The 25,567-nt window shown below is 45.5% G+C and overlaps 2 protein-coding genes across 3 annotated transcripts; one reads left to right on the top strand and one right to left on the bottom strand.

The window, feature by feature from the left end:
- Positions 1-51: 51 nt before the first annotated feature.
- LOC124078886 (dnaJ homolog subfamily C member 7) lies at positions 52-16,399 on the top strand (the record flags this gene model as incomplete). The annotated part of the gene is given in 10 exon segments (XM_046423966.2): positions 52-126; positions 4,065-4,183; positions 6,358-6,511; positions 7,253-7,417; positions 9,021-9,112; positions 12,477-12,550; positions 13,102-13,248; positions 13,459-13,611; positions 15,469-15,531; positions 16,067-16,399. Coding segments are annotated over 10 exon segments (1,080 nt in total), but the record flags the coding sequence as incomplete, so codon positions are not given.
- A 1,188-nt stretch (positions 16,400-17,587) lies between these two features.
- Cnp (2',3'-cyclic nucleotide 3' phosphodiesterase) lies at positions 17,588-24,759 on the bottom strand. 2 transcript variants are annotated; one of them, XM_046423968.2, is made up of 4 exons: positions 24,603-24,759; positions 22,711-23,380; positions 20,449-20,588; positions 17,588-19,130 (listed from the first exon to the last, which is right to left on the bottom strand). In XM_046423968.2, the coding sequence occupies exons 1-4, from the start codon at positions 24,603-24,605 to the stop codon at positions 18,684-18,686; spliced, it is 1,260 nt and encodes a 419-aa protein (XP_046279924.1). In that variant the 5' UTR covers positions 24,606-24,759; the 3' UTR covers positions 17,588-18,683. The 2 variants fall into 2 exon arrangements, with proteins under 2 accessions (XP_046279924.1, XP_046279925.1); XM_046423969.2 differs by lacking the exon at positions 24,603-24,759 and adding an exon at positions 24,424-24,538.
- Between the last annotated feature and the right edge of the window lie 808 nt (positions 24,760-25,567).

The raw sequence follows: 25,567 nt of genomic DNA, 5'->3' as shown, positions 1-25,567 counted from the left end.
GTGATTGTTATATCTACAACTTCATTAAAACTTATTATTTTTCCGGTGTAGTTCAAGAATGCTAATGCAGTCATGGAATATGAAAAAATAGCAGAAATGGATTTTGAGAAGCGAGATTTTCGGAAGGTAAAGTGCAATTTACCTGTTCTCACAACATTCCCCTCTGTGTGTGTCTGTCCTGTGTTAGTTTTGTGTATGTGTTTGATATTGCTGGTTCCTTTCTGTCTAGCTAATCATGCTGTCTCCTTCCTTTTTTGCATATTTTATAGGGACATCTACAAGAGGGCAAGCGCCACCTCTCTAGGAAATGCCATTTCTCTGTGATAATTAAGAGAAATAGTGTGTTAAAATAGTAAATTATTACTTGAATTTAGCTTTTGACCTGTTTTTTTTTTCTCCTCTAAAAAACAAGTTTTTTTTTTTTCTTTCTTAATTATATTTATATTTGGCTTTATGATAAAAAGCAAAGTGAGGGCTGGGGTTGTGGCTCAGCAGTAGAGCACTTGCCTAGCATGTGTGAGGCCCTGGGTTCGATCCTCAGTACCACATAAATATATATAAATAAATAAAGGTATTGTGTCCAACTACAACTAAAAAATATTGGGGAGAGAAAAAAGACTGTGTTGAGTTCAAGCCCCCCCCCCCACCTTCCTTAAGGGCATTTAGAAATCATTTTCATTTAAGTTTCAAAAGGTAAGATAGGTGGTTTTTAACCTTTTGGGGACCATCTATCAGGAGAGATTTTTGGAATCACTTAAGTTAGTAAGCTGAGCAGGGTGGTACACACTTATAATCCCAGCTGTTTGGGAAGCTAAAACATGAGGATAGCAAGTTCAAGACCAGAGGAAGCAATTTAGTGAGACCCCATCTCAAAATAAAAAGTAAAAACCAGGCATGGTGACACACGCCTATAATCCCAGTGGCTTGGGAGGCTGAGGCAGGAGGAGCTTTGTGGTAGAGGGCCCTTGGGTTCAGTCCCCAGTACCACAACAGACGGGGGGGGGGGGGGGGGGGCTGGGGTTGTGGCTCAGCAGTACAACACTCTCCTAGAACACAACAAAAAAAAGTAGTGAGTTCCATCCAAGGAAGGGGAGTTGGTGCTTTCTGTGTCAGAGGCTTAATGTTTGATAAAAAGGGATGCAGTTGAGAGCCAGCCATTCCTAACTCATACACTGTGAAGGTCTCTTATTTGGTAATAAATATATCTGATAAGCTTATGCAGAGTCCCAGTATTGACATCCCTCCCCTGTCTACTGGTTTTAATAATCACAGTGTCTTTGTAGTGTGATTCATGTTTGTTTTGTGTGTGGGTTTTTGAAGAGAATTCTGCCTACTGTCACGTTTTCTGAGGTTTACATAGGCAAAAGCTTTGTCTCAGAAGGCAGTCTTTTGGGTTTCTTTTCTCTCTTACCCATTCTGGAGCCAGAATCCCGAGTTTGTGACAGAATCCTCTGTTTGTGACATCCCAGCCCCCCCACTGTAGCTCATGGTGATGTCACAAATGAAGAATTATGATCCTGGCAGGGGAAACAGATGAACTTGGAAGAAACAAAGATCTTCTTTGCCTGCAGCTGTCCCTAGTGGGGACGTGGGGAGTTGGGGGGTGGAAAGTGAAGCATTGAACCTCCAACTGACACTCCCCATGATGAGTAGAGCCAGCTCTGCACAGACCTTTGTTCTTGTGAAGGCAAAAGGGTGTGGCTGCTGAAATTTTTACTGACTTCTTTATACTCTCCTCTTTTTTCTTGAGGGGGAAAAAGCACCACCACTCTACTTAATACCTAAATGTTCATTATTGTTTTAGAATTTCCAATAAAGTAATCTAGGCCACTGGAGGAGAGACATGCCTATTACTGCTATGTTGCTGCCCTAGAAAGTTTGGTGAACATAGTGTTGACCTGCTGCCCATGTTTTTTAATTTCTTCTCCTCTCCTCTCTTTTCTTGTAATACTGGGAATTGAACCCAGTGCCTTGTGGATGCTGAATTAGATCCCCAACCCTTAATTTCAGTTTTTTAATTGATACCATTCATGGTTCAAAAACTAGAAAGTATAAAAAAGTATTCAGGATGAGTGTCCCTTTAAACTTGCCTTCTGTTTGCCCCATTCTCTCCCCAGTCAGTTATCTATTGCTCTCCGCCTCCCAGTGCTGGGTGGGGATCAAGTCCAGGGCTTTGCACATGCTAATCAAGTGCTCTACCACTCAGCTAAGCCCCCAACCCCTATCCATTATTCTTGGGTCTCCTTTTTGTTTTTGTTGGTGGTGTTCAGTATCAAACCCAGGGACTTGTGCATGCCCATCAGATGGTCTGCCACTGAGCTACATCCTAAGCTCTTCTACTTTTTTTTTTTAAATTATTGATGTACCTTTATTTTTTATTTATTTATATGTGGTGGGATCGAACCCAGTGCCTCACACATGCTAGCAAGCGCTTTGCCACTGAGCCACAACCCCAGTCCCTCTCCTACATTTTTGTTGTACATAAATTCTTAGTTTTCTTCTTTTTTTGCATGAAAGGTATTGTGTTATTCACAATTCTCTACCTTTTTTCCCCATTGAGTAGCTCTTAGAAATCTTTCCATAGTAGTACATGGAAAATTTCATTCTCTTTCAGAACTCCATAGTATGCCATTATATGAATGTTTGTGTTGATGTAATTTGAGTTATCTCTATTTGTAACTTTTCAGACTGCATCTATCTTGATGGCTATAATCAAGTTCTTGGAGGGAATGGGAATCCCTTAATTCTAGATTTCTTCTTTGAGTCAATTTTTCTCAGGGAGAATCTTCCAGAAATAGCAGCTATGCCAAAAATGAAAGCTAAGAGAACAAACTTCTAAAAACAGAAAAGAGGAATATATTGAGACCCTTTATGAGGCTGGAAGAGTAAATTAATCCCAGCTTAATTGTGTGTGTGTGTGTGTGAGAGAGAGAGAGAGAGATAGGGAGAGAGATAGGGAGAGACTGGAGATTGAACCCAGGACCTCAAACATGCTGGGCAAACACTACCATTGAGCTTCATCCCCAGCCTTTTTTTATTTTTAGAAAGGGTCTCACTAAGTTGCTTGGGTCCTTGAAAAGTTTTGGGGATTCAATAAATTGCTGAGCCTGGCCTCAAACTTGTGATCCTCCTACCTCAGCCTCCCTGATCACTAGGTTTACAGGTGTGAGCCACAGTCTCCAGCTAGATTATTATTGCTGTTCCTTGTTTTGTGGTTGATAGGCTAAGCCTGATGAATTATACAAAGTAGTAAATAATTATATTTGTGAGGAAAAAGTGGCTTTTGGTCAAAGTCACTTTGGGTTTGGATTCACTGGAGGCAGCTTAGCATAATGAGTATAGATTCTGGAGTCTTAGGATATCTTTAAAACTGACTCCTATTTTTAATCATCTACTAGCTTTGGTAACCTTGAACATCAGCTCTCTGTTTCTTAACTGTCTTACCATTAAAGTAAAGATTATGATACTAACATACTTTATAAAATTATGAGGAGCCAGGAGTGGTGACGCATGCTTATAATCCCAGTGACTTGGGAGGCTGAGGAGGAAGATCACAAATTTGAGACCAGCCTCAGCAATTTAGCAATGTCCTAAGCGATTTAGTGGGACCCTGTCTCAAACTAAAAAACAGAATAGGGTTGGGGATGTTGCCCAGTACCAAAGCACCTCTAGGTTCAATCCCCAATACCCTCCCCCCCAAAAAAAATTGTAAGGATAAAACGGGTTAATATGTAAAGTGCTCAGTAAATGTTTGCTATTGTCATCATTTGGATTAACTGCTCTCCTCTTTTCAATATTTTGATTGAATGAATTAGGTATGTTTTTAAAACTTCAAGCTGGCTAGGGGTGTAGCTTAGTGGTAGAGTGCTTGCCAGGCAAATGTGGGTTCAGTCTCCAGCATCACAAAAGAAAAATAAATAAACTTTGATATTACTTTTTTGCTCAACAGTGGATCCTGGGAACTTCTTTGAGCTTTTAATATGTTGCTGTGATTAAATTATAAAGTTAAAGACATTTCTAGAGTCTAAGATGAAGGGCCTTATTTACTTTCTTCTTCCCTATAGGTTGTTTTCTGCATGGACCGTGCCCTAGAATTTGCCCCTGCTTGCCATCGCTTCAAAATCCTCAAAGCAGAATGTTTAGCAATGCTGGGTCGATATCCAGAAGCACAGTCTGTAGCCAGGTATGCAGTGAGGCCATTTCAGAATTGAGCTGCCAGATACTACTGAACTGATGCTGGCTGGTTGCTCTTTATAACAGGAATTGTGGATATGTCAGCTAGGGCTGATCAGACCTTCCTGGGACATAAAGCCAAAGATTAGACCAAATTAGAAAATCCATAAAGTATATAGGATATAGTAGTATAACAGGTATTTGAGCTGGGTATGTGAAAGAACAAATTGTATTATGTGAATTTTGGGGTTTGCTTTGTTTTAACATAATCCTTTTCCTTCTACTCCAGGGGTTGGCAAACTCTATAAAGGCCAGATAGTGAATATTTGTCTTTGCAGGCCATAAGGACTCTGAAAGGACTTATCTATCGTAGTACAGAAGCAGCCATAGATAATAGATGCATGAATAGGTACAGCTATGTTCCAGTAAAATTTTATTTATGAAAGTCAGTGGCACTGAAAGGACATAAAACCCAACTATTTTTTATTTTTTAGTTACCAGTGGTTTTTCTACTTTATTTATTTATTTGTGGGGCTGAGGATTGAACTCAGGGCCTCAAACATTTCCAGGCTACTGCTCTACCGCTGAGCTACAACCCCAGTCCTAAAACCCAACTCTTTAATCTTTTTATTTTTTTAAGTAATTTTTCTTGACAATTAAAAAAAAAAAAGTCAAGGGGCTGGGGATGTAGCTCAGCTGGTAGACTGCTTGCCTTGCATGCACAAGGTCCTGGGTTCAATCCCCAGCATCACACACACACAAAAAAAAGCCAGTGGCAGTGGGGCTGGGGTATGTAGAACACATGTTTATCTTGGCGTGCACAAGGCCTTGGGTTTAATCCCCATTACAACAAAAGGAGGAGGGGGGGAAGCAGGAAAAGAACACAGTGGTAGAAAGGATTTGCCTTCTGTCGCCTTTAGTTTGCTAACTCCTGTTCTAGTTTAAAAAGAATTGTGAGACAGAAATGCATTGATGCTGGGCACAGTAGTGCATGCCTGTAATACCAACGATTCTGGAGGCTAAGACAGAAGGATTGCAAGTTTGAGGCCAGCCTCAGCAATTTAATGAGGCCCTAAGCAATTCAGTGAGAATTTGTCTCAAAATAAAAAGGGCTGGGGATGTAGCTCAGTGGTTAAATACCCCTGAGTTTAGTCCCCAGTATCCCAGGGGGGAAAAAAAATGCATTGGGCTGGGATGTAGCTCAGTGGTAGTGTTTGCCCAGTGTGTGTAAGACTTACGGTTTAATCCCAGCACCACCAAAAAAAAAAAAAAAAAGTGTGAGAGTTGTATTAAAGATGAATACAAACTGGGTATGGTGGCACACCTGTAATTTGGAAGGCTGAGGCAAGGGGATCATGAGTTCAAAGTCAGCAGCTTAGCAATGCCCGAAGCAACTCAGTGAGACCCTGTCTCTAAATAAAATATTAAAAAAGGGCTGGGGATGTGGCTCAGTGTTGATTGAGCACCCCTGGATTCAATCTCTGGCACCCACCCCCCCCAAAAAAAAAAAAAGAATATGGTGGTCTATTTGGCAAGATTTGGGGAGAGTTCTTGGGAATCTTGACTACATTTTAAAAATTTTGAGGTGTGTGTGTGTGTGTGTGTGCACGCGCGCGTGCGCAAGGCAGACTTACTTCTGACAGAATGAAGTGCTATAGAATCTAGCTAGCAAGCAAGCCTGGGTGGGCAGTCCACCTATTTATATACCTAATACAGGGCTGCTCTTCATCCTGATTGGAGGTCTCAGGGATACAGTCTACACAATTGGCTAATTTTAAAATTAGGGCAGGCAAAGGGAAGGACTATAATTAAAATGGCTACAATTGAATCCACTTAAGGCTGAATACTCTATTTTGAAAATGGACCACCAGACTTTGTTCCTCACATTAAAATATTTCCAGTTCAAGGGCTGGGGTTGTAGCTCAGTGGTAGAGCGCTCGCCTCGCATGTGCAAGGCCCTGTGTTTGATCCTCAGCACCAAATAAATAAATAAATAGAATAAAGTTATTGTGTCCAACTACAAAATATAAATATAAAAAATATTTCCAGTTCGATAATAACAACTTTACATTTTAATACGTTTAATAATAGATATGTGATAAGGAAAAAAATGGCCACAAATTGTAGTAAATGGTCAGGATATTCCAAACCACAGCTAAACGTGACTCTTTCTGGCTTTTGCAGTGACATTTTACGAATGGATTCCACCAATGCAGATGCTCTGTATGTACGGGGTCTTTGCCTTTATTATGAAGATTGTATTGAGAAGGCGGTTCAGTTTTTTGTACAGGCTCTCAGGATGGCTCCTGACCATGAGAAGGCTTGCATTGCTTGCAGAGTAAGTCTAGGCATGCTAATCTGGATGGGAAAGAAAACTTCCTTTCACTTTTTAGATGGTTGGAGTAGATGTTTAAATCACAAGGAATGTGATAGCCCCTCTTACTGCTTTATAAGGATGCTTGATCTTTTCATAGAAATTATTTCAGGACTACTTTTATTTACTTAAAGGTAAGTTTGATTATATGGGTCAGATCCTTTTAACAAGTTTAGTTTTGTTTTGTTCCTTTTCTCCTTAATAAAGAAGTTAGTAATTCTTGGCAGGCGTGGTGGCGCATGCCTGTAATCCCAGTGGCTCAGGAAGCCGAGGCAGGAGGATCATGAGTTCAAAGTCAGCCTCAGCAAAAAGTGAGGCACTAAGCAACTCAGTGAGACCTTGTGTCTAAATAAAATATAGTATAGGGCTGGGGATGTGGCTCAATGGTTGAGTGCCCCTGGGTTCAATCCCCGGTACCCCATGAAAAAATAATTCTTTTTTTTTTTTTTTTTAATTAGTAACTCTTACTCTGGGAAATTTAAACCTGGGCAACAGTTCTCACTAGTGGTGTTTTTCAAATCTTGGTTTACCCTGTGCATTGTACTGGAAGCACCAGTGAGCAACAAGTAGTCTAAGCGGTAGCCGTAGGGGTTGTTGTGGGATGCTAAACCCTGGGATCCAAAAATTGAGACTAGATTCTGTCCTCACTGTGCAGTGATCAGAGGTTTTCTGGCTGTGAACTGACCTCGCCTTGTTCATCTCTAGAATGCGAAAGCACTCAAAGCAAAGAAAGAAGATGGAAATAAAGCATTTAAGGAAGGAAATTACAAGCTAGCATATGAACTGTACACAGAAGCCCTCGGGATAGACCCCAACAATATAAAAACAAATGCTAAACTCTACTGTAATCGGGGTACGGTTAATTCCAAGGTAAGTACTTGGTCTAGGTCTTGGGACATATGAAGATATATATAAATATTTATTTTTTAGTTGTAGTTGGGCATAATACCTTTATTTCTTATTTATTTATATGTGGTGCTGAGGATTGAACTCAGGGCCTCGCACGTGCTAAGCAAGCACTCTACCGCTGAGCCACAACCCCAGCCCCTGGAGATATTTTTAAGGGCTATCAAAGAGATCTTAGGAAATCTGCCCAATAAGGGTAAACCAGCTGAAAGAGGGAAGGGTGTTTTGGAAAAGTATCTCAGCTTGTTAGGAAAGGCAAGCTTTTATCTTTTCAGTCAAATTTAGAGGTACTTTAAAAACAGTTTGGGAGGATATTCCCACCTGTTCTTTCTCAAGGTATCTTTCCTTCAGGAAGAGAATGGCTAGGGGTTTGGGATAATTTTAAGCAAGTATTACTGCTTCTTTTTGCTTAAGCAAGAGATCATTTATTTTTTTAGGAATGATTTGGAGGAAATGGGAGTATGAAGTAGTAGATTTTTCCTCTACTGTGACTCTGGTAACCATGTATGATTGAAAATGACCTGAGTATTCCTGAGGCCCTTTACAGCATAAGTAGGCGTCTTGCTCTTGGCAGACTTCTAGTAGTTTAAAATTGCAGTCATAGGGGGATGGGGTTGTGGCTCAGAGGTAGAGCACTTCCCTGGCATGTGAGGCACTAGGTTTGATTCCCAGCACCATAGATAGATAGATAGATAAAATAAAGGTCCATTGATAACTAAAAAAAAAAAAATTTTAAACTGTGGTCATAGCTGGGTGCAGTGGCATGTCATACGCCTGTAATCTCAGTGACACAGGAGGCCGGGGCAGGAGGATTCCAAGTTCAAAGCCAGCCTGAGCAATTTAGTGAGACCCTAAGCAACTTACCAAGACCCTGTCTCAAAAAGTAAAACTGGTTGGGGATTAATCACTCAGTGATTAAGCACCTCTGGGTTCAATCTCCAATATCAAAAAAAGGAGGGGCTGGGGATGTAACTCGGTGCCCCTGGGTTCTATCCCCAGTACCACCAAAAACAACAACAACAACAACAACAACAAAAAACACAGTCATTCCCTCTTTTTTCTATTGGCCTCTGAAAAAGTGGAGGGCAGGAACCATCCCTCCTGTATTCCATGTTTTGGTTGGATACTGATGTGGAGTGGTAGAGGTGGTTTATCATTTCAGATGACTACTTGGTTTGCATCACATAGTAATGAAACCAATTCCAAATTTGGTATCCTTAACCTTCTGAAATAATGGCTTTTTCAGTGACCAAGAATACTTATTCGGGCTGGGGATGTGGCTCAAGTGGTAGCGTGCTCGCGTGGCATGCGTGCGGCCCGGGTTTGATCCTCAGCACCACATACAAAAAAAAAAAGATGTTGTGACCGCCGATAACTGGAAAATTAATATTAAAAAAATTCCCCCCCCAAAAAAAAAAAAGAATACTTATTCACAAACAAGACCTACTGTGACAGTTAGGGGTCCGGCATTGAGTTGTACTGTTAGAATTTTTAAGCCATGCTCACAACTTTTGGGCTCCCTTGGTCACCAAAGATGTGAAGTATGACTGCTCTCTCTCTCCTGAAGCTTAGGAAACTAGATGATGCAATAGAAGACTGCACACATGCAGTGAAGCTCGATGACACATATATAAAAGCCTACTTGAGAAGAGCTCAGTGGTAAGTGCTTCTGGAGGGTGGGGGAAGAGGGAGTTGCCCCTGGCCTACCAGGGGCATTGCATTGTGGATGATGAAGCAGACCCGGGGATGTTGTGAGGTCATTTGGTCCTTCCCCCTGCCTCTAGGTGGGATTGTTCCAGCCCTAGACTATCTTTATAGACCTCCAGCGGAGGAGATTGCACAAGCTCCCTCAGTCTCCCATGCCTGTGTCTAACGCCCCTCACGGTCAGTAAGTTTCTTCTGATGCCTGACCCAAATTCCTTTTTGTTAAAAGTTTAAATCCATTTCCTTTGGAGAGTTTATTTTGTATTGTACACTTTTGCTCTAACTTAGCACAGTGCTTGGCACATAGGTGCTCACCCATTAAATGTTTTGTTGAAATGAATGTGTGGTGCTTGGAAGAGAGGAATAAAAGTATCTCTCAGAGACAGTTGAAGATTGTATTTACCCTGTTTGTTCTGGTTGAGGGAAAATAATCTTAGGGTTGATCTCAGCAGTATAAGGAACCTCCTTTTGAAATATCCTTGATGGGTAGTCTGCTGGGTGTTTTAAGCAGAGAGGACTCCCTGACAAGGTGATTTATGAACCTAGATTATGCCTGCCAGGTCCAGTGCCCTCATTTGTCCCAGAGGCTGGGTGCTTTCTGGCTTTCTTCTGCATCTTGTTGTGAACCCACCAGAGGCTAGGATAAACCTCTCAGAAATTATTTCGTCTGCCTGGGTATGGTGGTACATGCCTGTTAATCCCAGCAACTTAGGAGGCTGAGGCAAGAGGATCATAAGTTCAAGGCCAACTTCAGCAACTTAGCGAGACCCTGTCTCAAAAAGTAAAAAGAACTGGGGGTGTCTCTCAGTGGTTAAGTGCCCCTGGGTTCAATCCCCAGGACCAAATAAATAAATAAAATAAATAAAATCATTTTTTCTTGCATCATATTATTCCCTAAGCAGAGAAGAATTTCTGTCTTTAAAGAGTCTAAAGGGAGACATTTTTGTTTTATGCCAGTCTTCCAACACCTACTCCATTTCTTATTATAAACTGTCAGATCCAAAGAACAGGTGCTGTTGTGATGCCTCATGAGTCACTATTTTAACTTCCCCTTGTCGTCACTGGTACAGGATGCCTTACAGACTACCTCCCTTTCATTTTCCCAAAATTGTTGCGCTTAAAATAAGAATACTGATGCCACTTGTGTGTGTGTGGGGGGGTGGGTGTTAATGAATTTTTAAGTGGATGACTAAGTCCAAAAGTCTGTAATTCCATGGACTTAGAGACTGTAAAAACCAGCCTCATTGCATCTTCTGCATTCTGGTGGCAGACAAAAAGTGTCCTTTGACCCAACAAAAGAGTTGTTTTAACAGACACAAAATTCTTTATACAGGAAGTTGTTCACTGCATTTTAATGTAAAATAGTGAAAAAGAAAAGGAGAATATCTAGTGGGAAGGGGTTGGATGGATAGTTGACTCTGTATTGACCCAAGGTAGTGCTTTACAGTGTTTGAATAGGGAATGGAAGGAGAGCGGTGAATTCTTGATTTGTTAGAGAATGAAATGAAGGATTATTTTCTTCTTTGTATGTATACATACAATAATAAGAAATCGGGTATCACTTTGATCAGATAGCTCCTTATCTTTGAGGTAGAACTGTCCTTGGAGTGGCTTTGCCTTTGAGATTTTACCTTGGGGAGAGCATGCACTATTGGCACAGTTGCTGCTTGACAGCAAACCCCTCCATCAGCTGGGATTGTTTGGGCATAACTAAAATTAGCTCAGGCTAAAACTTTACCAGAGGCCTAACCATTATCCCATTCTGTCTCAGTTTACCCTTAAGTTGGGGAGATGCTAGATGTTTGCTACATACCTGATCATAAGTGAGAGTTCTCTCTTTTCCACTAAAGGCTTATTTACTTTTCTACTTTTTCCCCACATTTAAAAAACTTTAAATATGAGGTTATTATTGAATTTTTAAAAGTGTGACATAAAACGTAAATCACTGTAGTATGACTGTTCAATATATTATGTCTGGGCCTAAAAAGATCATCAGGGTTACTTATTTGTCAGAGTACTCTACACCCAAGACTGTCAGTTCTCAGTTTTCTTTTACTTTTATTTCAAATTATATTACACTTCATTCTGCAAATTGTTTCTCTGAGCTCTTTAAGTAGCATTTATACCGTTTTCGCCAATCATTGGGCGTTTGTTGTTTTTGTTTGATAGTTTGTATATAGGACTGAGGATTGAATCCAGAGTGCTCTGCCAGTGAGGTATATCCTCAGCCTTTTTATTTTTAATTTTGAGACAGGAGCTCACTAAGTTGCTTAGGGTTTCAGCCTCCTGAGTAACTGAGATCATTGGTGTGTGCCAACATACTTAGCATGGCTTTGATTTTTTAAGGTCTTGAATCAAGATGTTTCCTGAAAATCAGAGATGCCTAAGATGTTGAGCTCTTTTGGCCAGCCATGTTGTTATGAGGTTCCCTGCCCTGGCCTCCAAGGCGAGTGGAGGTCTTCTGTGATTGCAAGTGCTTGGGTAGTAGTAGTACATGTCTCTTGTCGAGCAGCACAAATTGCACTGCATGATTTCTTCCCTATGCCCAGCTGCTGGTGTGTCTCTGGAACAACTGCCACAGTCTGTTAGGTTGAGAGGCGAGTCTTGGTGCTGGTGACCTTATCAGGACATGGAAAATGCCACTTGCTTCCATGAAAAAGATAAAAGAGCTGGCAGTCTGCCTATTAAGTTAGATTCATCCCATCGAGGCCCGGAGGCCCTTCTTGTGTGCTATTGAAGTAGAAGCAAACTTGTGTTTAGAGTTTTCCTTTTCTGTCACTTGACTTCCATCTCTCAGATTGACTGGTGTTATGGAAGCATTTGCCAGCAGCTATCACCTTGGACTTGATCCTACTAGTGGCTCACTAATCCCACTTCTGCCCTGGATCAGAGCTAGCCCTGCATGTTTATGGCACGAAGATTTCAAAGCTCTTTCATATTCTTTTTTTCCTCACTTGGATACTTTCTCATGTGTGTTTTAGCTCTGAGTAATCAACTGGGCCTTCTCCTTGCCTTTCCTACAGCAATCCATCTGCCTCTTGGGTGGCTCTGTGTCATGAGGACCTTTTCCCCTTGATTACTCTCCACTCAGAGCAGAGCATCACTTTGCTGGTTGGGTGCAAGTGCCATGAGGCCTCTCAGTTTTTTCTCTGAGGAACTGATAGCTAATTTTTTTTTTTTTTTTTTTTTTTAGATTAAGGACTCTCTGTTTCATGAAGTATCTTGCCAAAGTGTGTGTCTCTTGCTTGAGCCATGCCTTTTCCCCTAGAGACTATTGCTATCTATGTCTGAGCACTATTGCCCTGTACTTCCTTCTCAGTTACATGGACACAGAGCAGTATGAAGAAGCAGTGCGGGACTATGAAAAAGTGTATCAGACGGAGAAAACAAAAGGTAACCTGGTACAGAGCATTTGTTTCTTTGTCAACTATGTGGTCTTATTTATAGGCCCTAAAACACAGACACAAGGCTGTTTGATTCCTGCCTCAGGGGGTGTATGTGGAACTTATTTTAACCTCCACCAGGAGGAAGTGAACAGAGGTCCTTCCTGGTTGGGGGCTTGGGCACTTATGTTTTGGTCCCAACCCTTCCTTGTCACTTTCACTTCTTTTTCTGTGTGGTGAAGCTATTGTGAGGAACCTAAGTTCGAGATTTCTCTTTTTCTTTTTTTTAATATTTATTTTTTAGTTTTAGGTAGACACAATATCTTTATTTTACATTTATGTGTGCTGAGGATCGAACCCAGTGCTTCTTGCTTGCTAGGCGAGCACTCTACCACTGAGCCACTACCCTAGCCCAGTTTGAGATTTTTCTTAGTTTCCAAAAGAAAACATCCTAAAACCCCTGGTATAATTAAGTCTTCTATTTCCAAGGCAGCTGGGCTGGGACCTGGAAAGGGAAACCAGAATCACATTTGTCTATTGATGCCACATGTCTCCCTTTAGAACACAAACAGCTCCTAAAAAATGCACAACTGGAACTGAAGAAGAGTAAGAGGAAAGATTACTACAAGATTCTGGGAGTGGACAAGAATGCCTCTGAGGATGAGATCAAGAAAGCATATCGGAAACGGGCCTTGATGCACCATCCAGGTTAGAGCTTGTGGGAGAGGGGCATGCTGGGAAGAACCCTACAGGCAGGCACACAACCTTGCTCCGTCCTGGGGGCACCTTGAGAGGGTCTTCAGTAGAAATAAGGGGGTTCCAGAACCAGAGTCCAAAATCAGAAATGATGAAGTGGTCTTTTCTTTTAAACTTTGTTTTCTTGAGACTTTAATTTCATCTGAGTTTTGTTCCTTTTAGATCGGCACAGTGGAGCCAGTGCCGAGGTTCAGAAAGAAGAGGAGAAGAAGTTCAAGGAAGTTGGAGAGGCCTTTACCATCCTTTCTGATCCCAAGAAAAAAACTCGTTATGACAGTGGACAGGACCTGGATGAAGAGGGCATGAATATGGGTGGTGAGTTGATTGGGGCCTCTGGGATGAATCTAACACCTGTGGAACGTTGACAGCTTTCTAAAGATGCTCCAGAGGGAGAGTCTATATGTAATCAGTTCATGACAACACAGTAATTTGTCAGTCTTCCCTTGATGAGTACCTATGTTTCAGGCACTGTGTTGAGCCCTGCAGATGAATTAGGTTAGTTCTCTAATGTCTAGGAACCCACTGTCTAGGAGGTCACAAATGGATGGATCCTGGGCCTAATCTGATCCTTAGTCTAAGCAGAATAATAAACATAGACTCAAACAAAAGCAATCAAGTACAGCAGTTCACAGGGTGCAGGGTGGGCTCTAAGGGGGTGGTGAGCACTAGCAAGGAAAGGCTTGGAAGTATAGAAAGTGACCCCTTCAGGGATCTGTAAGGGGCTTGGTCTGGAGGATGTAAGGATAGGGTACTAGAGACAGGCAGTGAGTATAAGAGCAGCAAGTAGCTGGATCAGATCTCAGAAGGCTACAAGGGTTATATGCAGTAAGGAATAGCCAAATGTTATCTCCCCCCCACCCCACTGCAAAGTATGTGCTGTTATTTGTGTGTGTCATACATTCCTGTAAACCCTCAGATCTTAATTCCCAAAAAAGACTTAGCATGAAGAAAAGTACAGCTTTTGTCAGTGTGACTGAAGGGCTTGATCAGAGATAACAGTGGTACTGAACTGCCCATAGCACACAGACCACATTCTGTGCTACCAGCTCTTTGTCTTCCATTAAGAAAGTCTATTGTAATTTAAAATCAGAATGATGATGCTATGTAGATAATCCTGAATCCTCTCAAGTCAAGGTTGGTGTGTGCGTGTGTTGCTGTTACCAGTAATAAACATGTTGCTCTGCCCTGAAGTTGAGAGGATCTAAGCAGTCAAAAGCTATTGAAGTAGTGGGGTTGTGGCTCAGCAGCAGAGCACTTGCCTTACATGTGCAAGCTCTGGGATAGATCCTCAGTACCACATTAAAAATAAATAATTAAATAAAATAAAGGTATTGTGTCCAACTACAATTAAAAAATATTAAAAAAAAAAAAAGACAGCCATTGAAGTAGGGCTGGGATTGTGGCTCAGTGGTAGAGCACTTGCCTAGCATGCGTGAGGCACTGGCTTTGATTCTTAGCACAGCATATAAAGATACATTGACAGCTTAAAAAAAAAAGCTGTTGAAAGCTTTTAATTAGAAGTACTGTGGGCTAGATTTAGGCTCTAGAAATTTACATGTGGTGGTAGTGAGGAGGGGGGTGAAGGAGGATAGAGATTGAAGGAAGACGTGTAAGTAGTAAAGGTATGGAGAGCACAAATGGCAGATGGTGGCAGACTCAGCAGGAGTTGGTTGCTGATCAGCTGTGTTTGGGAGATGGAAAGGATGTAAATTGAGAGTGACTTTGCTATAGATGACTCGGGACCATTCACTGAGCCAGGACACCCGGTATAGAGGAGGGTGTCACAGATCTTGCTCTTAAATTTATTTGGATAGCATTGAAGTGATACATTTTAGCCCTTTCAGTAGCAGCCCTAGCATTGTAGGGGGCTGTGTTAAGTGCAAATGGCATCTTAAGTTGCTCAACGAGACTGCCTGTGGAGTAGGTTGAGGCAGAGAAAGCTTTCCCTCTGGATCTCACTTGGAAGGGGATGGGAACATGTCCTTGGAGCAAGAACAGGCACTATGTTTTGCATGGGGTGGGCAGATTTGCCAATCTTTAGGCTGAGGTGTTGGGAAAGGAAGGAAATGATACTTTAAAAGTATGACTTGGAGACCTGTGCTCAGGGTCATAAGTTCCTTTTCAGATCCTTCTAATTTTTCCCCATTTTGTCCCTTCTATGTTTCCTGCCAGATTTTGATGCAAACAATATCTTCAAGGCATTCTTTGGAGGTCCTGGGGGCTTCAGCTTTGAAGGTGGGTATGCCTGCTGCCCTCAGAAGTTCCCAGTTTACAAGCCAGCAATTAGGCAGCTCTTTGGATCAGAGGTGCCCAAGAGTGGGGGCAGTTGAATCCTGCAGGACGTCTATCCACACAGGTGTTGCTGAGGGAGAGAGATTGGTTCTCAGACACATCCTTCCTTGGGACTATTAGCAACACATCTCTGCAGGATCAGAGAGGAAGTTGCCTTGTACCAAGGCTTCACTGCAAGAGTAGAGGTGTTCAGAAGCTATATGCATAAAATGGGCTCACAAATGGGGTGTGACTCAGTGGCAGGGCATTTGCCTGGCATTGGTGGTGAGGCCCTGGATTCCATCCTCAGCACTGCATGTACATAAAGAAAATGCATTCACATGTTCCTCTGGCACCCTGGGGCTGGGCGATTTTAAATTCTTAGAGTTTCTTTGTTTGAGTTTGAAGCAACCCTTGAAGACTTTTTCCATTATCAGAGAAGTGATCTTCCCTAGAAAGTCCACAGAGCTAACTAACAAGCCCTTCTTTTCCCTTTCAGCCTCTGGTCCAGGGAATTTCTTCTTTCAGTTTGGCTAATGAAGGGCAACCACCAGAACCCAGAAAATGCAGACTCACTCAGTTCAACCTCGAATGTGGACACAATTCACCTCCTTCCTTCATCAAGTCTCTGTGTACTTAGAGCAGTTTCGTTTTCTCAGTTGGATGCCTGTGTCTGTGAGTGTGGTGAAGGAAAGGGAGCCAACGTGCAAGATTGGGGAGGGGAGGGAGGTGGGGGGTGGACAGGGAGGCAGCTTGTGAATTTTTGTTGTACTGTTTAACTTTATTAAAAAAGGAAAAAAAAAAAAGAATAAAATAAAATGTTTTGACCCTTTCTGGCCCTTTGCTTTGGCAGCTGCTTTATGTCCCTCCACAGCCTATAGGCCATAGCTGAGCCACCAGCGTGGAACTGACCTTGACACAGACTTGAGGTCCTGCAAGCTGACATAAGGGCTTGGGTACCCCAAGCCTGGTAGCAGATGGTGCTGCTGGGTTCTGCCTAGTGGTGGTTATGGGGAAGTGAGTTCAGAATGCATGCTCATCTTATAATGAGATGGCCAGAAGTCACTAGAAGCTGTGTATGTCTAGAACACAGGAGTGTAGGTGGTGTTAACCTGGGTCATGTGGTTCACACAGGCGCTCTCAGTTCTTCTTAGACATGGAGATGAGAATAAAACCTGCCTCCTAACCTCCAGACTCTCAAGTGGGTCAGGCAACTCCCAGGCCTCATCTCTGGCGTTAGACTCACATGGTTGGAAATACCATTCTTAACAACTGCCCTTGGCCTTCTGCATTGGTCCCCTTTCTGGTGTGAACACAGGCTGAGGAGAAGCAGCAGTATGTGTCGCACTGTTCAGTCCAGCTTCCTGTTGAGGTGAGAAGCCTCAAGAGTTCTAGGCAAACATGAGAGGCTTGACTGAAGCTTATTTTTGGTGCTCTGATAGTCTCAATGGCCAGGGAGAGGCCTTGAGCCAGAGAAAAGACTTGATTCCTTTTCTAAGCTCTGCCTTTACCCCCTTTGGTGCATGGGGCAGTAGTGAAGTGATGGCTGAGTTAGGCCTGCGAAGTTTCCCATGAACTAAGCTGTAGGAGACTACTGAGTGTTAAATCATCCCTTGTGTTTTAAAGTAGCAGTGACTTGAAGGTGGACTCTCCTAGAGAACTGGGGAAAACCCATACTAGGAACATTGGCTCTTGCAGAGAGATCTGATCAGACTGGTCTTGGGACACCTGTGGGCCTGATGCCCTAGTTAATGGAGGACAAGAGCTTTTGTGCTCCACATCTCTCCTGGTCAACCCCCACGTTCTGTACGAGTCTGAGGCCAGCCTCTCTCCTTTCTGCCTCCTCATGAAAGCCAACACTGTTCAGTTGCCCAGCCTTACCACAGCTGTGCCCAGCCAGCAGCGGGGAGACAGGACCGATGGCCCCAAGCTGTGGGACAAAGCCAGTCCTAATATACCCAGCCCTGGATGCAGGAAAGACTGAGCTGGGCATAGAAGGGTGAGAGAGACTGCACACAGCTAGGATTAACATGATTTATTTCATTATCAGTCTTACAAGTTGACTAGGCTGGGCAAAACCCGGATAGTAACTTAAATCCAAAATACTCTGTTGAGTGACAACCTGATTAGCAAGGTCCTGTTATTGAGCAGAGGGCAGTGGAAGGCACTCCAGGAACCAGAGCCCATGGAGCAGTGTTAAAACCCCTCAGAGGCAGCAGGTGGGGTTTGCCTGGCCAACTAGAGGTCCCCTCCATTGGCTCTTGGTACCCAGTAGCCTCCTTTAGAGAAGGCTCAAAGGCCTCCAGAGGCACCAGGGAGGCAAGATGGACTGGGCCCAGCAAGGCTGGAGCTCTCCCCTGCTGTGTCTCTGGCCTCTATCTATCTCCTTGGCTATGCAGCAGAGCCACACCACTGGGAAGGACAGCCAACTCAACCCCTTCCTGGGGTGGGACCAGGAGGCAGGCTGGGAGGTGGCGGCTGCTACTGAATCAGTTATCAAACTGTTACCTAGTTATAGGGTAAAGGAGACAGGGACTTAGGACCAAAGGTGGGAGGTAAACCCCTTTTTCTACCCTGGCAAATAATCCCAGGGGTTACAATGATTAAGAAATGGGATCAAAACCCAGGGGCCCAGGACACTCTTATGCCTCCCAGGTGCTGTGCTGCAAGTTCTGAGCCACCTTTTAAATAAAATTCCTGTTCACTTGCTTTTATTAAAAGAAAAGAAAAAAGCCCGGGGATCCTCCCTCCTGTGGCAATGGGCCCCAGACTACAGCCCCACTGCCTTTGGTCCTTTGTTAGCAGGGCCTGGGCTGGGGGCAGGGCTTGCCAGTTCCTGGAGGTGGGGCAAGGTGGGGTTCTGACTGGCTCCAGCCTTATCAGCTTTGATCCAGATTCCTGAATGGTGTCAATCCACCCACCTTGTGTTGAGACTTGGTGTGTTAGAGGGGAAGAGGGCAGACAGCAAGGGAGAGGCAGTTATTTTACAAGTTTTTTAAAAAGTTATATGTAAGTTAACTTTGAGTAAAAAAAAAAAATCTTACCACATGGAGCACATGTAGCCCTCTCCTCCCCCTCCCTTCTAAAGAGTGAGGAGCATATTGTGGCACAAACCCTCAGATGATGATGCAGGACTGCAAGGCGCCCCCCTTCCGGCTGCCATGAATGGGCACAGGTTTACCCTTCCCGTAGTATCCTGTGAAGATGGCCTTGACCTCCATCTTCTTGGCCAGACTTAGCATCCAGCGCCCACTGCCCAAGGAGTAGAGTTTGCCCCGGGTAAGCTCACCCACCTCCTCACCACGGCTGCCCCCCTTCTCCTGCCGTACAATCTCTAAGAGGTCAATGCCGGTCTGCACGGCCTCCACGTCGGCCGCACAGCCAAGGGTGATATGAGCGCGGCTCCCCCGGGGCAGGTTGTCAGAGGACAGCTTGTCCACGTCATCTGGCCACAACAGCAGCTCCTGCTCACTCAACTCCACCCGGGCCCCAGCCGTCTTGGGTGTCACAAAGAGGGCAGAGATGGTTAATGTGAAGGCCTTGCCGTAAGATTTCTTCACCACCTAGGGAGAGTGAGAAAGAGGAGCCCAAGCTAGAGGGACAGCTGACCAAGGGTGGGTTACTCCTGGAGGAAAGGTCAGCTTAGCAGATGTGATCACAGCTGAGTGGAGGTCTGCATATCTGCCACAGATGTGTGCAGCTGCAGCATGTGGCAAGCAGGGTGCAGGCTGACAACCACAAGGTGCTCAGAGGCAGGAGAGCAGGGGTAGAACCAGACTGGTGTGCAGACCTTGTCCCTGCTCACCAGTTTCAGGGCTTTGAGGGAGCTGTTGAGCCTCTCAGTTTATCCACCTGTAAACCACATAATACTAGAAGATACCTCAGGGTTAATGTGAGGACTAAAGGAGTGACCAGGTGCAGAGCCAGGGTCCAGGTGCACAGAACGTGCCATTGCTCTTCCAATTCGCCTCTGTCTAGGCTTAGGCTACACCATGGGGCAGTGATCAAAATCTGTTCCGTGTACTGTGGTTTCCACCTACTATACATCAGAGTATATCTGATTTCTTTAAGAAACTTCATTTCATCCATCTGACCTGACCATAAAATCTAATTTGCTCACAAGCCTCTGTTCCAACACTGTCTGGCATGTAATAGGTGCTTAATAAATAAGGCTGAATGAACAAATGGTTAGATATGGTAGTGATAACTTATATATTCAGTCATTCTATGCTATTCAGTTAACTATGCTAGGGTTCTGGAAACACAGGGGTGAACAAAATTAAGAACTCCTGGCCCCCAGCTGCCATCTGAGTAAGAAGACACCAGAAAGCAAACATATAAAATAGTTATGTTAGTCTGGGCAGGGAAGCGGGAGAAGAACAGGGATCAGGGAAGGTCTGACAGAGAGGGTGACAGTAGAGGAAATGGGGAACCAAGTTGTGCAGATCTGGGTGACACATCTGGTGTTTCAGGATCACCGTATCTGGCTGTGGGTGTGCAGTGCTATCTGTGTGGTGGTGAAGGATCTAGTACTCCTAAGCCAATGAACTTTACCACGCTAAGCCATTCTCTCTCTCTCTGGGGCAAGGCCAGGCCTCAGACATAGACAAGAGCCTCAGTGCACCAGGCTACCTGGGACACAGGACTCTTAGCCATTAGGACTTAACATGGGTTCCCCATGAATCCACAGAAGGAAAAGACTCATGGGTAGGCCTCAGGGACAAATGCACAGGCGAGCTCTTAGGAACTGGTACCTGAGGTCTACAGACTAAGCTTAGGAACAGAGAACTGAAGGAGGGGAGGCCATTTTTCTCTAGCTGCTGTCTGGGTCTACTCCCTGCCTGGTCACACTGCAGCCCTGTCCCCCTGGGGAAAACTCACATCCTGCTGACCGTAGTCCTCGGCCCCTGCGGCCTTTCCGTATTGACAGAACTTGGTTGTGCAGTGCAGCACGCCAGGGGGTCTCTTCCCAAAGTAGGTGATCAGATCGATCTTCTCTTTGTGCTCATCCCCCGAGATAACTGCCGGACAGAGAGGGAGTAGTCAGGGCAGCAGAGCATACCAACACCCACCAGGGAGGCCCGGGGGACAAAGCTCCATTCCGTATAAATTCTAACAGTCCACTACAATTCATTCATTCTTGAGTTGGTCCAAGTCATGCTAACTTTAGAGCTATAAAAAGTACTTAAGGGCTGGGGATGTGGCTCAGTGGTACAGCACTTGCCACATGAGTAATGCCCTGGGTTTGACCCCTGGCACCACAAGAAGAAAAACAGTGTTTAAATTCCCTCTTTTTATACCACGCAGAGCTTTACATCTCTTCCCCCCCAAAATAAGGCATCTAAAACTCAGGGAAAGCAGCACAGGCCAAAGAACGCAGATCCACCAACAGCACGCCTAGCAGGGGAAAGCCATGAAAAATGGGGTGGGAAAAAAAAGAGGGTTAGGAACACTATGGTACACTGGAGAGGGCCAGAGTAGACACAAACATCTGCCGCTGCGAGCCACTGGGCCTGGGCCAAGAGGTTGACCCTCCTCTATCAGTCCACCACAATGATGAGGGTCACCATACACCCCAATTTCCTCAGGACCCTGAGTAACAGTAGGACCCCATTTCACCCAGGGGCTCACTTATAGAGCAGTTATTTGGTGCCCATAACAGCACACCCTGCAGGCTGGTTGGGAGGAGACTTTGCAAAGGGGCTAGGGCAGGAAGGGTCCCTGGGTATAGCAGGATAACATGGCTGGCAGACACCACGAAGGGTGAGTTCATTTCCAGACTCCAAGCTTTGTGGCTATCCTCAGAGTCATGACCTTTAGTCTGCTGGTTCCTAGAGGTTAATCCCTGTGGGCACTGTCACCCTCCATGGGGGTAAAGACCTCTATTCTGAGAGCAGGTTTTATTCCCTGATCATGACATTTCTTTTGCCAAATCCTGGACAGAAAAGCATTCCAGTTTTTATAGTACCAGCAGCTTCAAGCCACAGCCATGCCCAAGCAGGACCTCAGCCCTGCCTCTCCTGGTTCTCCCTGAAGCTCCTCCAGGGAACAAGGCCAACTCTTGCCAGGGCTAGTGCAGGCATGTTTCCTGACAGGATCCAAGCTTTAGGAGCCCAGAATAAAGTTCTTTGAGAACCCAACACAGACACAGAGCACCCACCTCTGATCAGTAAGGGCTAAGTAAAGAAACAGGTTATTTCAAGCATACAGAGGATCTAAAATTGAGGCGAAGGTTGTATCAGAATTGGTTTAAAGTCACAGATAGATTATTGGGTGACACAGCCCTAGTAGGCCACTGAAGAAGAATGAGGCCCACTTAGACCCTTTCCTATCCCAAACCTACCCTATCACTAGACCTGAGAGCCCTTGCGAGGACAGAACCCTGCTGGCGTGGCCAAGGTCCAGGGCTCCAGGTAACAAATCCCATAGCCCTTCTGGGCCTGTTTCTCTTCCATCTGGAAAGCAAAGGATTTGGGACTAGGTGTGAGACTTGGTTCTCTGGAGCCATAAGATGTCACAGAGGTTTGGGGTGCACAAGGTGACCCTGGATGATGTGGACAGGTAAGTCATAACAGTCCTAGTTATAATTTTTTTTTGCAGCTTAGGATTCCATGTAAAATCTTGTTTTGGAACATGGTTCTGCTGTTAAAAACGAATTTGACAACCCTGAACCAGATTCTCTCTCTCAGGTTACATTACATGACGGTATTTCCTGTTAAAACCTACATCCAAGACAGGGGCTGTGTCCAGATCCAGGCTGGGAGAGAGGGACTGGGGGAAACAGAGGAAAGGTGCTCTGGACAGTGCCTCCCATGGTATTTTCACCCTGCATCTACTATGTGTGTATGTGTGTGTGTGATGTATGTGTGTGCGTGTGTGTTTGTAAGAATAGGATTTTTTTCAAGTGTGAACAGAAACAGAACTCCTGCAGGGCAACAGGGGACCCAAGAGGGGTTGCCCTGTTCTACTTGTGTTCCCACCCAAGCTACTCTGTTAAGTGCCCACTTGCTTCTGGCTGGTCCAGGGCAGCTTCCATCTGCCTTCCCCATCTCACCCGACCCTCTGAGTGGGGCTTATGAACAAGGAGATCTGCGCGGAGTTGAGCATCCCTGCCTCCCCGCCTCTGTCCCCCATGCCACCTACAGTGTCGCAGCTCCTTCTTGAAGGCCTTGTGGTTCCCCAGCTCCTCCAGGAAGACCTGGCCAACTTTTCGGAGGATCTCAGAACTCTTACTGGTCAGGAACCAGCCGAAGTAGAGTGGCAGGAAGTCCTTCTCCAGCCCAGGCTTCAGCTTCTTCAGATCATCGGCCGACAGCTGCCACTGGTTCTTCTCTTTGAGCTGGGTACAGTCCAGCCGCCACGCCGTCTTGGGCTCCACCAGCACCACCTGGTACTGGTACTGGTCGGCCAATTCAAAGAGCTGCTCCAGGCGCTCTGGCTCGTGGTTGGTGTCGTCTAGCACGAGCACTCTGATGTTTCGGCGGCAGTAGGCAGCCAGGTCCTCGTCCAGCCGCTTGTACTCCTCGGAGAAGGCTCCGCGGGCACCAGGCGTGATCTTGTAGGCATCGGCAGACACCATCTTGGTGCCATCGTGGTATTTATCCACAATGACCCGGGACAGCGTGGACTTGCCACTCCCTGGCAGCCCTCGCAGGATGAAGAGCGTCTTGCACTCGTGCAGTGCGGCCACCGTATCCTCATCCTGAAGGAAGGGAAACTGCAGCTCGGGCTTGTCCTTGGCCCCGGAGGATGACATCTTTCGAAAGAAGATCTTGGGCAGGAATGTGTGGCTCTTTCGGGAGATGCTTCTGTTCTGTGTAAGGAGGGAAGGGATGTCAGCCCAGGTCTCCTGCAGCCAGCCCAGCAGCCCCTTGTCTCTAGCCTAGGTCTAGAGAGAAGCCCCAGCTCAGGAATCTCTGGGCCTGACTTGAAGCACCCTTGGGTGGTGGGTGCCTTCCCCAGGCAGACCAGTGGTGGCCTTTTTCTCCCTTTAGGTCTGTGTGGCACAAGAGGGAGCCTGTCTGACGCTCCCTAACCTCTTACTCTCCTGGCCTCAAGGATCATCCACTGCTGCCTCTCTGAAAGGGACACTTGGTGGAAGTGCATGCAGGGGAGGCCAGGGCCTGTGCTTCCAGGCCTGGCCCTAACTTTTATATTCCTGGCACCTCTTAAGGATGTTCCCTTTGGAGGCTGGGGACTCTGTCTGGGCAAAGACACAGCTGCCCTGGCTGTGTGTGTACAAAAAAGAGTGTGGGGGTGGAGGAGGGTCACCCAAAGACCGCCTCCCTTCCCCCAACAATGGCAGCAACAGATAATACTCTCTTGTCTGGTATGGGGGGACAATGGTCCCACAGAGGGCTAGTGGGGGGCAGGGCAGGAAAGCACTGGACAAAGGGCCTCATTCACCGCCTACCATCTCCTCCTCTGCCCTCTCGCAGGCCCCCTACAAAGTCGAGGTCTTTGTGCCTGCTCTAGGACTAGGAGGCACAAGACACCTGTGTTCAGGATCTAGCTCTGCCCTCCATTTTGCTGTGTGCCAGCAGCACCTCTCTGAGCCTCTTCTTTTCCTGTTTGCTAAAAGCAACAAGTGACTAACAGTTTTTACTGTAAATATCTTCTCCGCACTGGCTCTGCCTCCCATCTGCATCTTGAGAGAGATTAGGTGGCCTACTATTCCATCAGAAGGGTACTGCCGCAATCTTGGGGCTCGTGGATCCTCTAACCCAGACCCAGGTCCACCCTCCAGCTGGGTGTCCCCGGGAAGCAGCAGTTGGGGCCTTTCCCAAATTCTTTCCTCCTAAATATCACCGTTTCCCTTCTCCATGGGCGTGCGCGTTCCCCCAAGCTTCCTCCTACCTTCGGGCTGCCCTGGAGTCACCAGAAAGCTGGAACTCAACTCCGGAACTTCGAGTCCTCATTTGCATAGCACATCCTCCCAAGAATCCTCAAATACTCTCGCTTTCCGTTACGATACCCCCCCCCCCCCCCCCCCCGCGCCCGGCCCGGCCCTCTCTCCCGTCCACACGTCAGCTCACCATGATGAGTGGGGGGCGCCTCCGTCCCGCCTTTGCAGGCACTAGCTCTCCGGAGCCACCCGCCTGCGCGAGGGACACGGCGTCTCGCGGTGACCCACCCCAGGCCCGGCCGCTTTACATAGCCCGGGGGCGGGGCTGCGGCCGACCCTCTGCGCAGGCGCCGCTAATCGAAACTCAAACCACCCTCCGCGCCGGGAAGGAGCTCCAGGCCCTGCCTCGCGCAGCTGCACACCTGGGCTGCACCTGCGCCCCCGGGAGCCACCGATCGGCCTCTTCTGCTTAAACATGTTAAGGATTAATTCTTCTCTTTCTTTCTTTCATTTTCTTTTGCTGGGATGTGAACCCAGGGCCTGGTGCATGCTCTATCACTGAGCTACGTCCTCAGCCCCCATTAATGATTAATTCTTGTACTAGGGTCTTAATCACCTTTCCCCAGCAGCCCCATGGGATTAGGATTCAGTGAGAGAGATAGGGTCTAAACTGCAGAATAGGATCCTGTCTTTAAAATTTGATATTTATCGTGCGCCTTTGCATTTATTCATTGATTTTTGCAACAGTTCTTTAAAACTTGATCTGTGCGGTTGGGGTGTAGCTTAATGGTAGAGCTACTTGACTAGTATACAGGAAGCCCTGGGTTCCATCTCCAGCACCGCAATCAATCATAATAAAAATTTTAAGTGGGGAGCTGGGGCTGTAGCTCAGTGGTAGAGCCTTTACCTAGCATGTGTGAGGCACTGGGTTCGATCATCAGCACCACATAAAAATAGATATAATTTTTTTAAAATATTTATTTTTTGGCTGGGCACAATATCTTTTTTTTTAAGAGAGAGAGAGAGAGAAGAGAAGAGACAGAGAGAGAGAGAATTTTTTAATATTTATTTTTTAGTTTTCGGCGGACACAACATCTTTGTTTGTATGTGGTGTTGAGGATCGAACCCGGGCCGCTCGCATGCCAGGCGAGCGTG

Source organism: Marmota monax, unplaced genomic scaffold (assembly GCF_021218885.2).
Source record: "Marmota monax isolate L192 unplaced genomic scaffold, Marmota_monax_Labrador192_F-V1.1 WCK01_AAM20220418_F8-fsc00569, whole genome shotgun sequence".
Lineage (NCBI taxonomy): Eukaryota > Metazoa > Chordata > Mammalia > Rodentia > Sciuridae > Marmota > Marmota monax.
The sequence above is the reverse complement of the archived record's forward strand: the minus strand, read 5'-3'. Positions and strand labels throughout refer to the sequence as shown.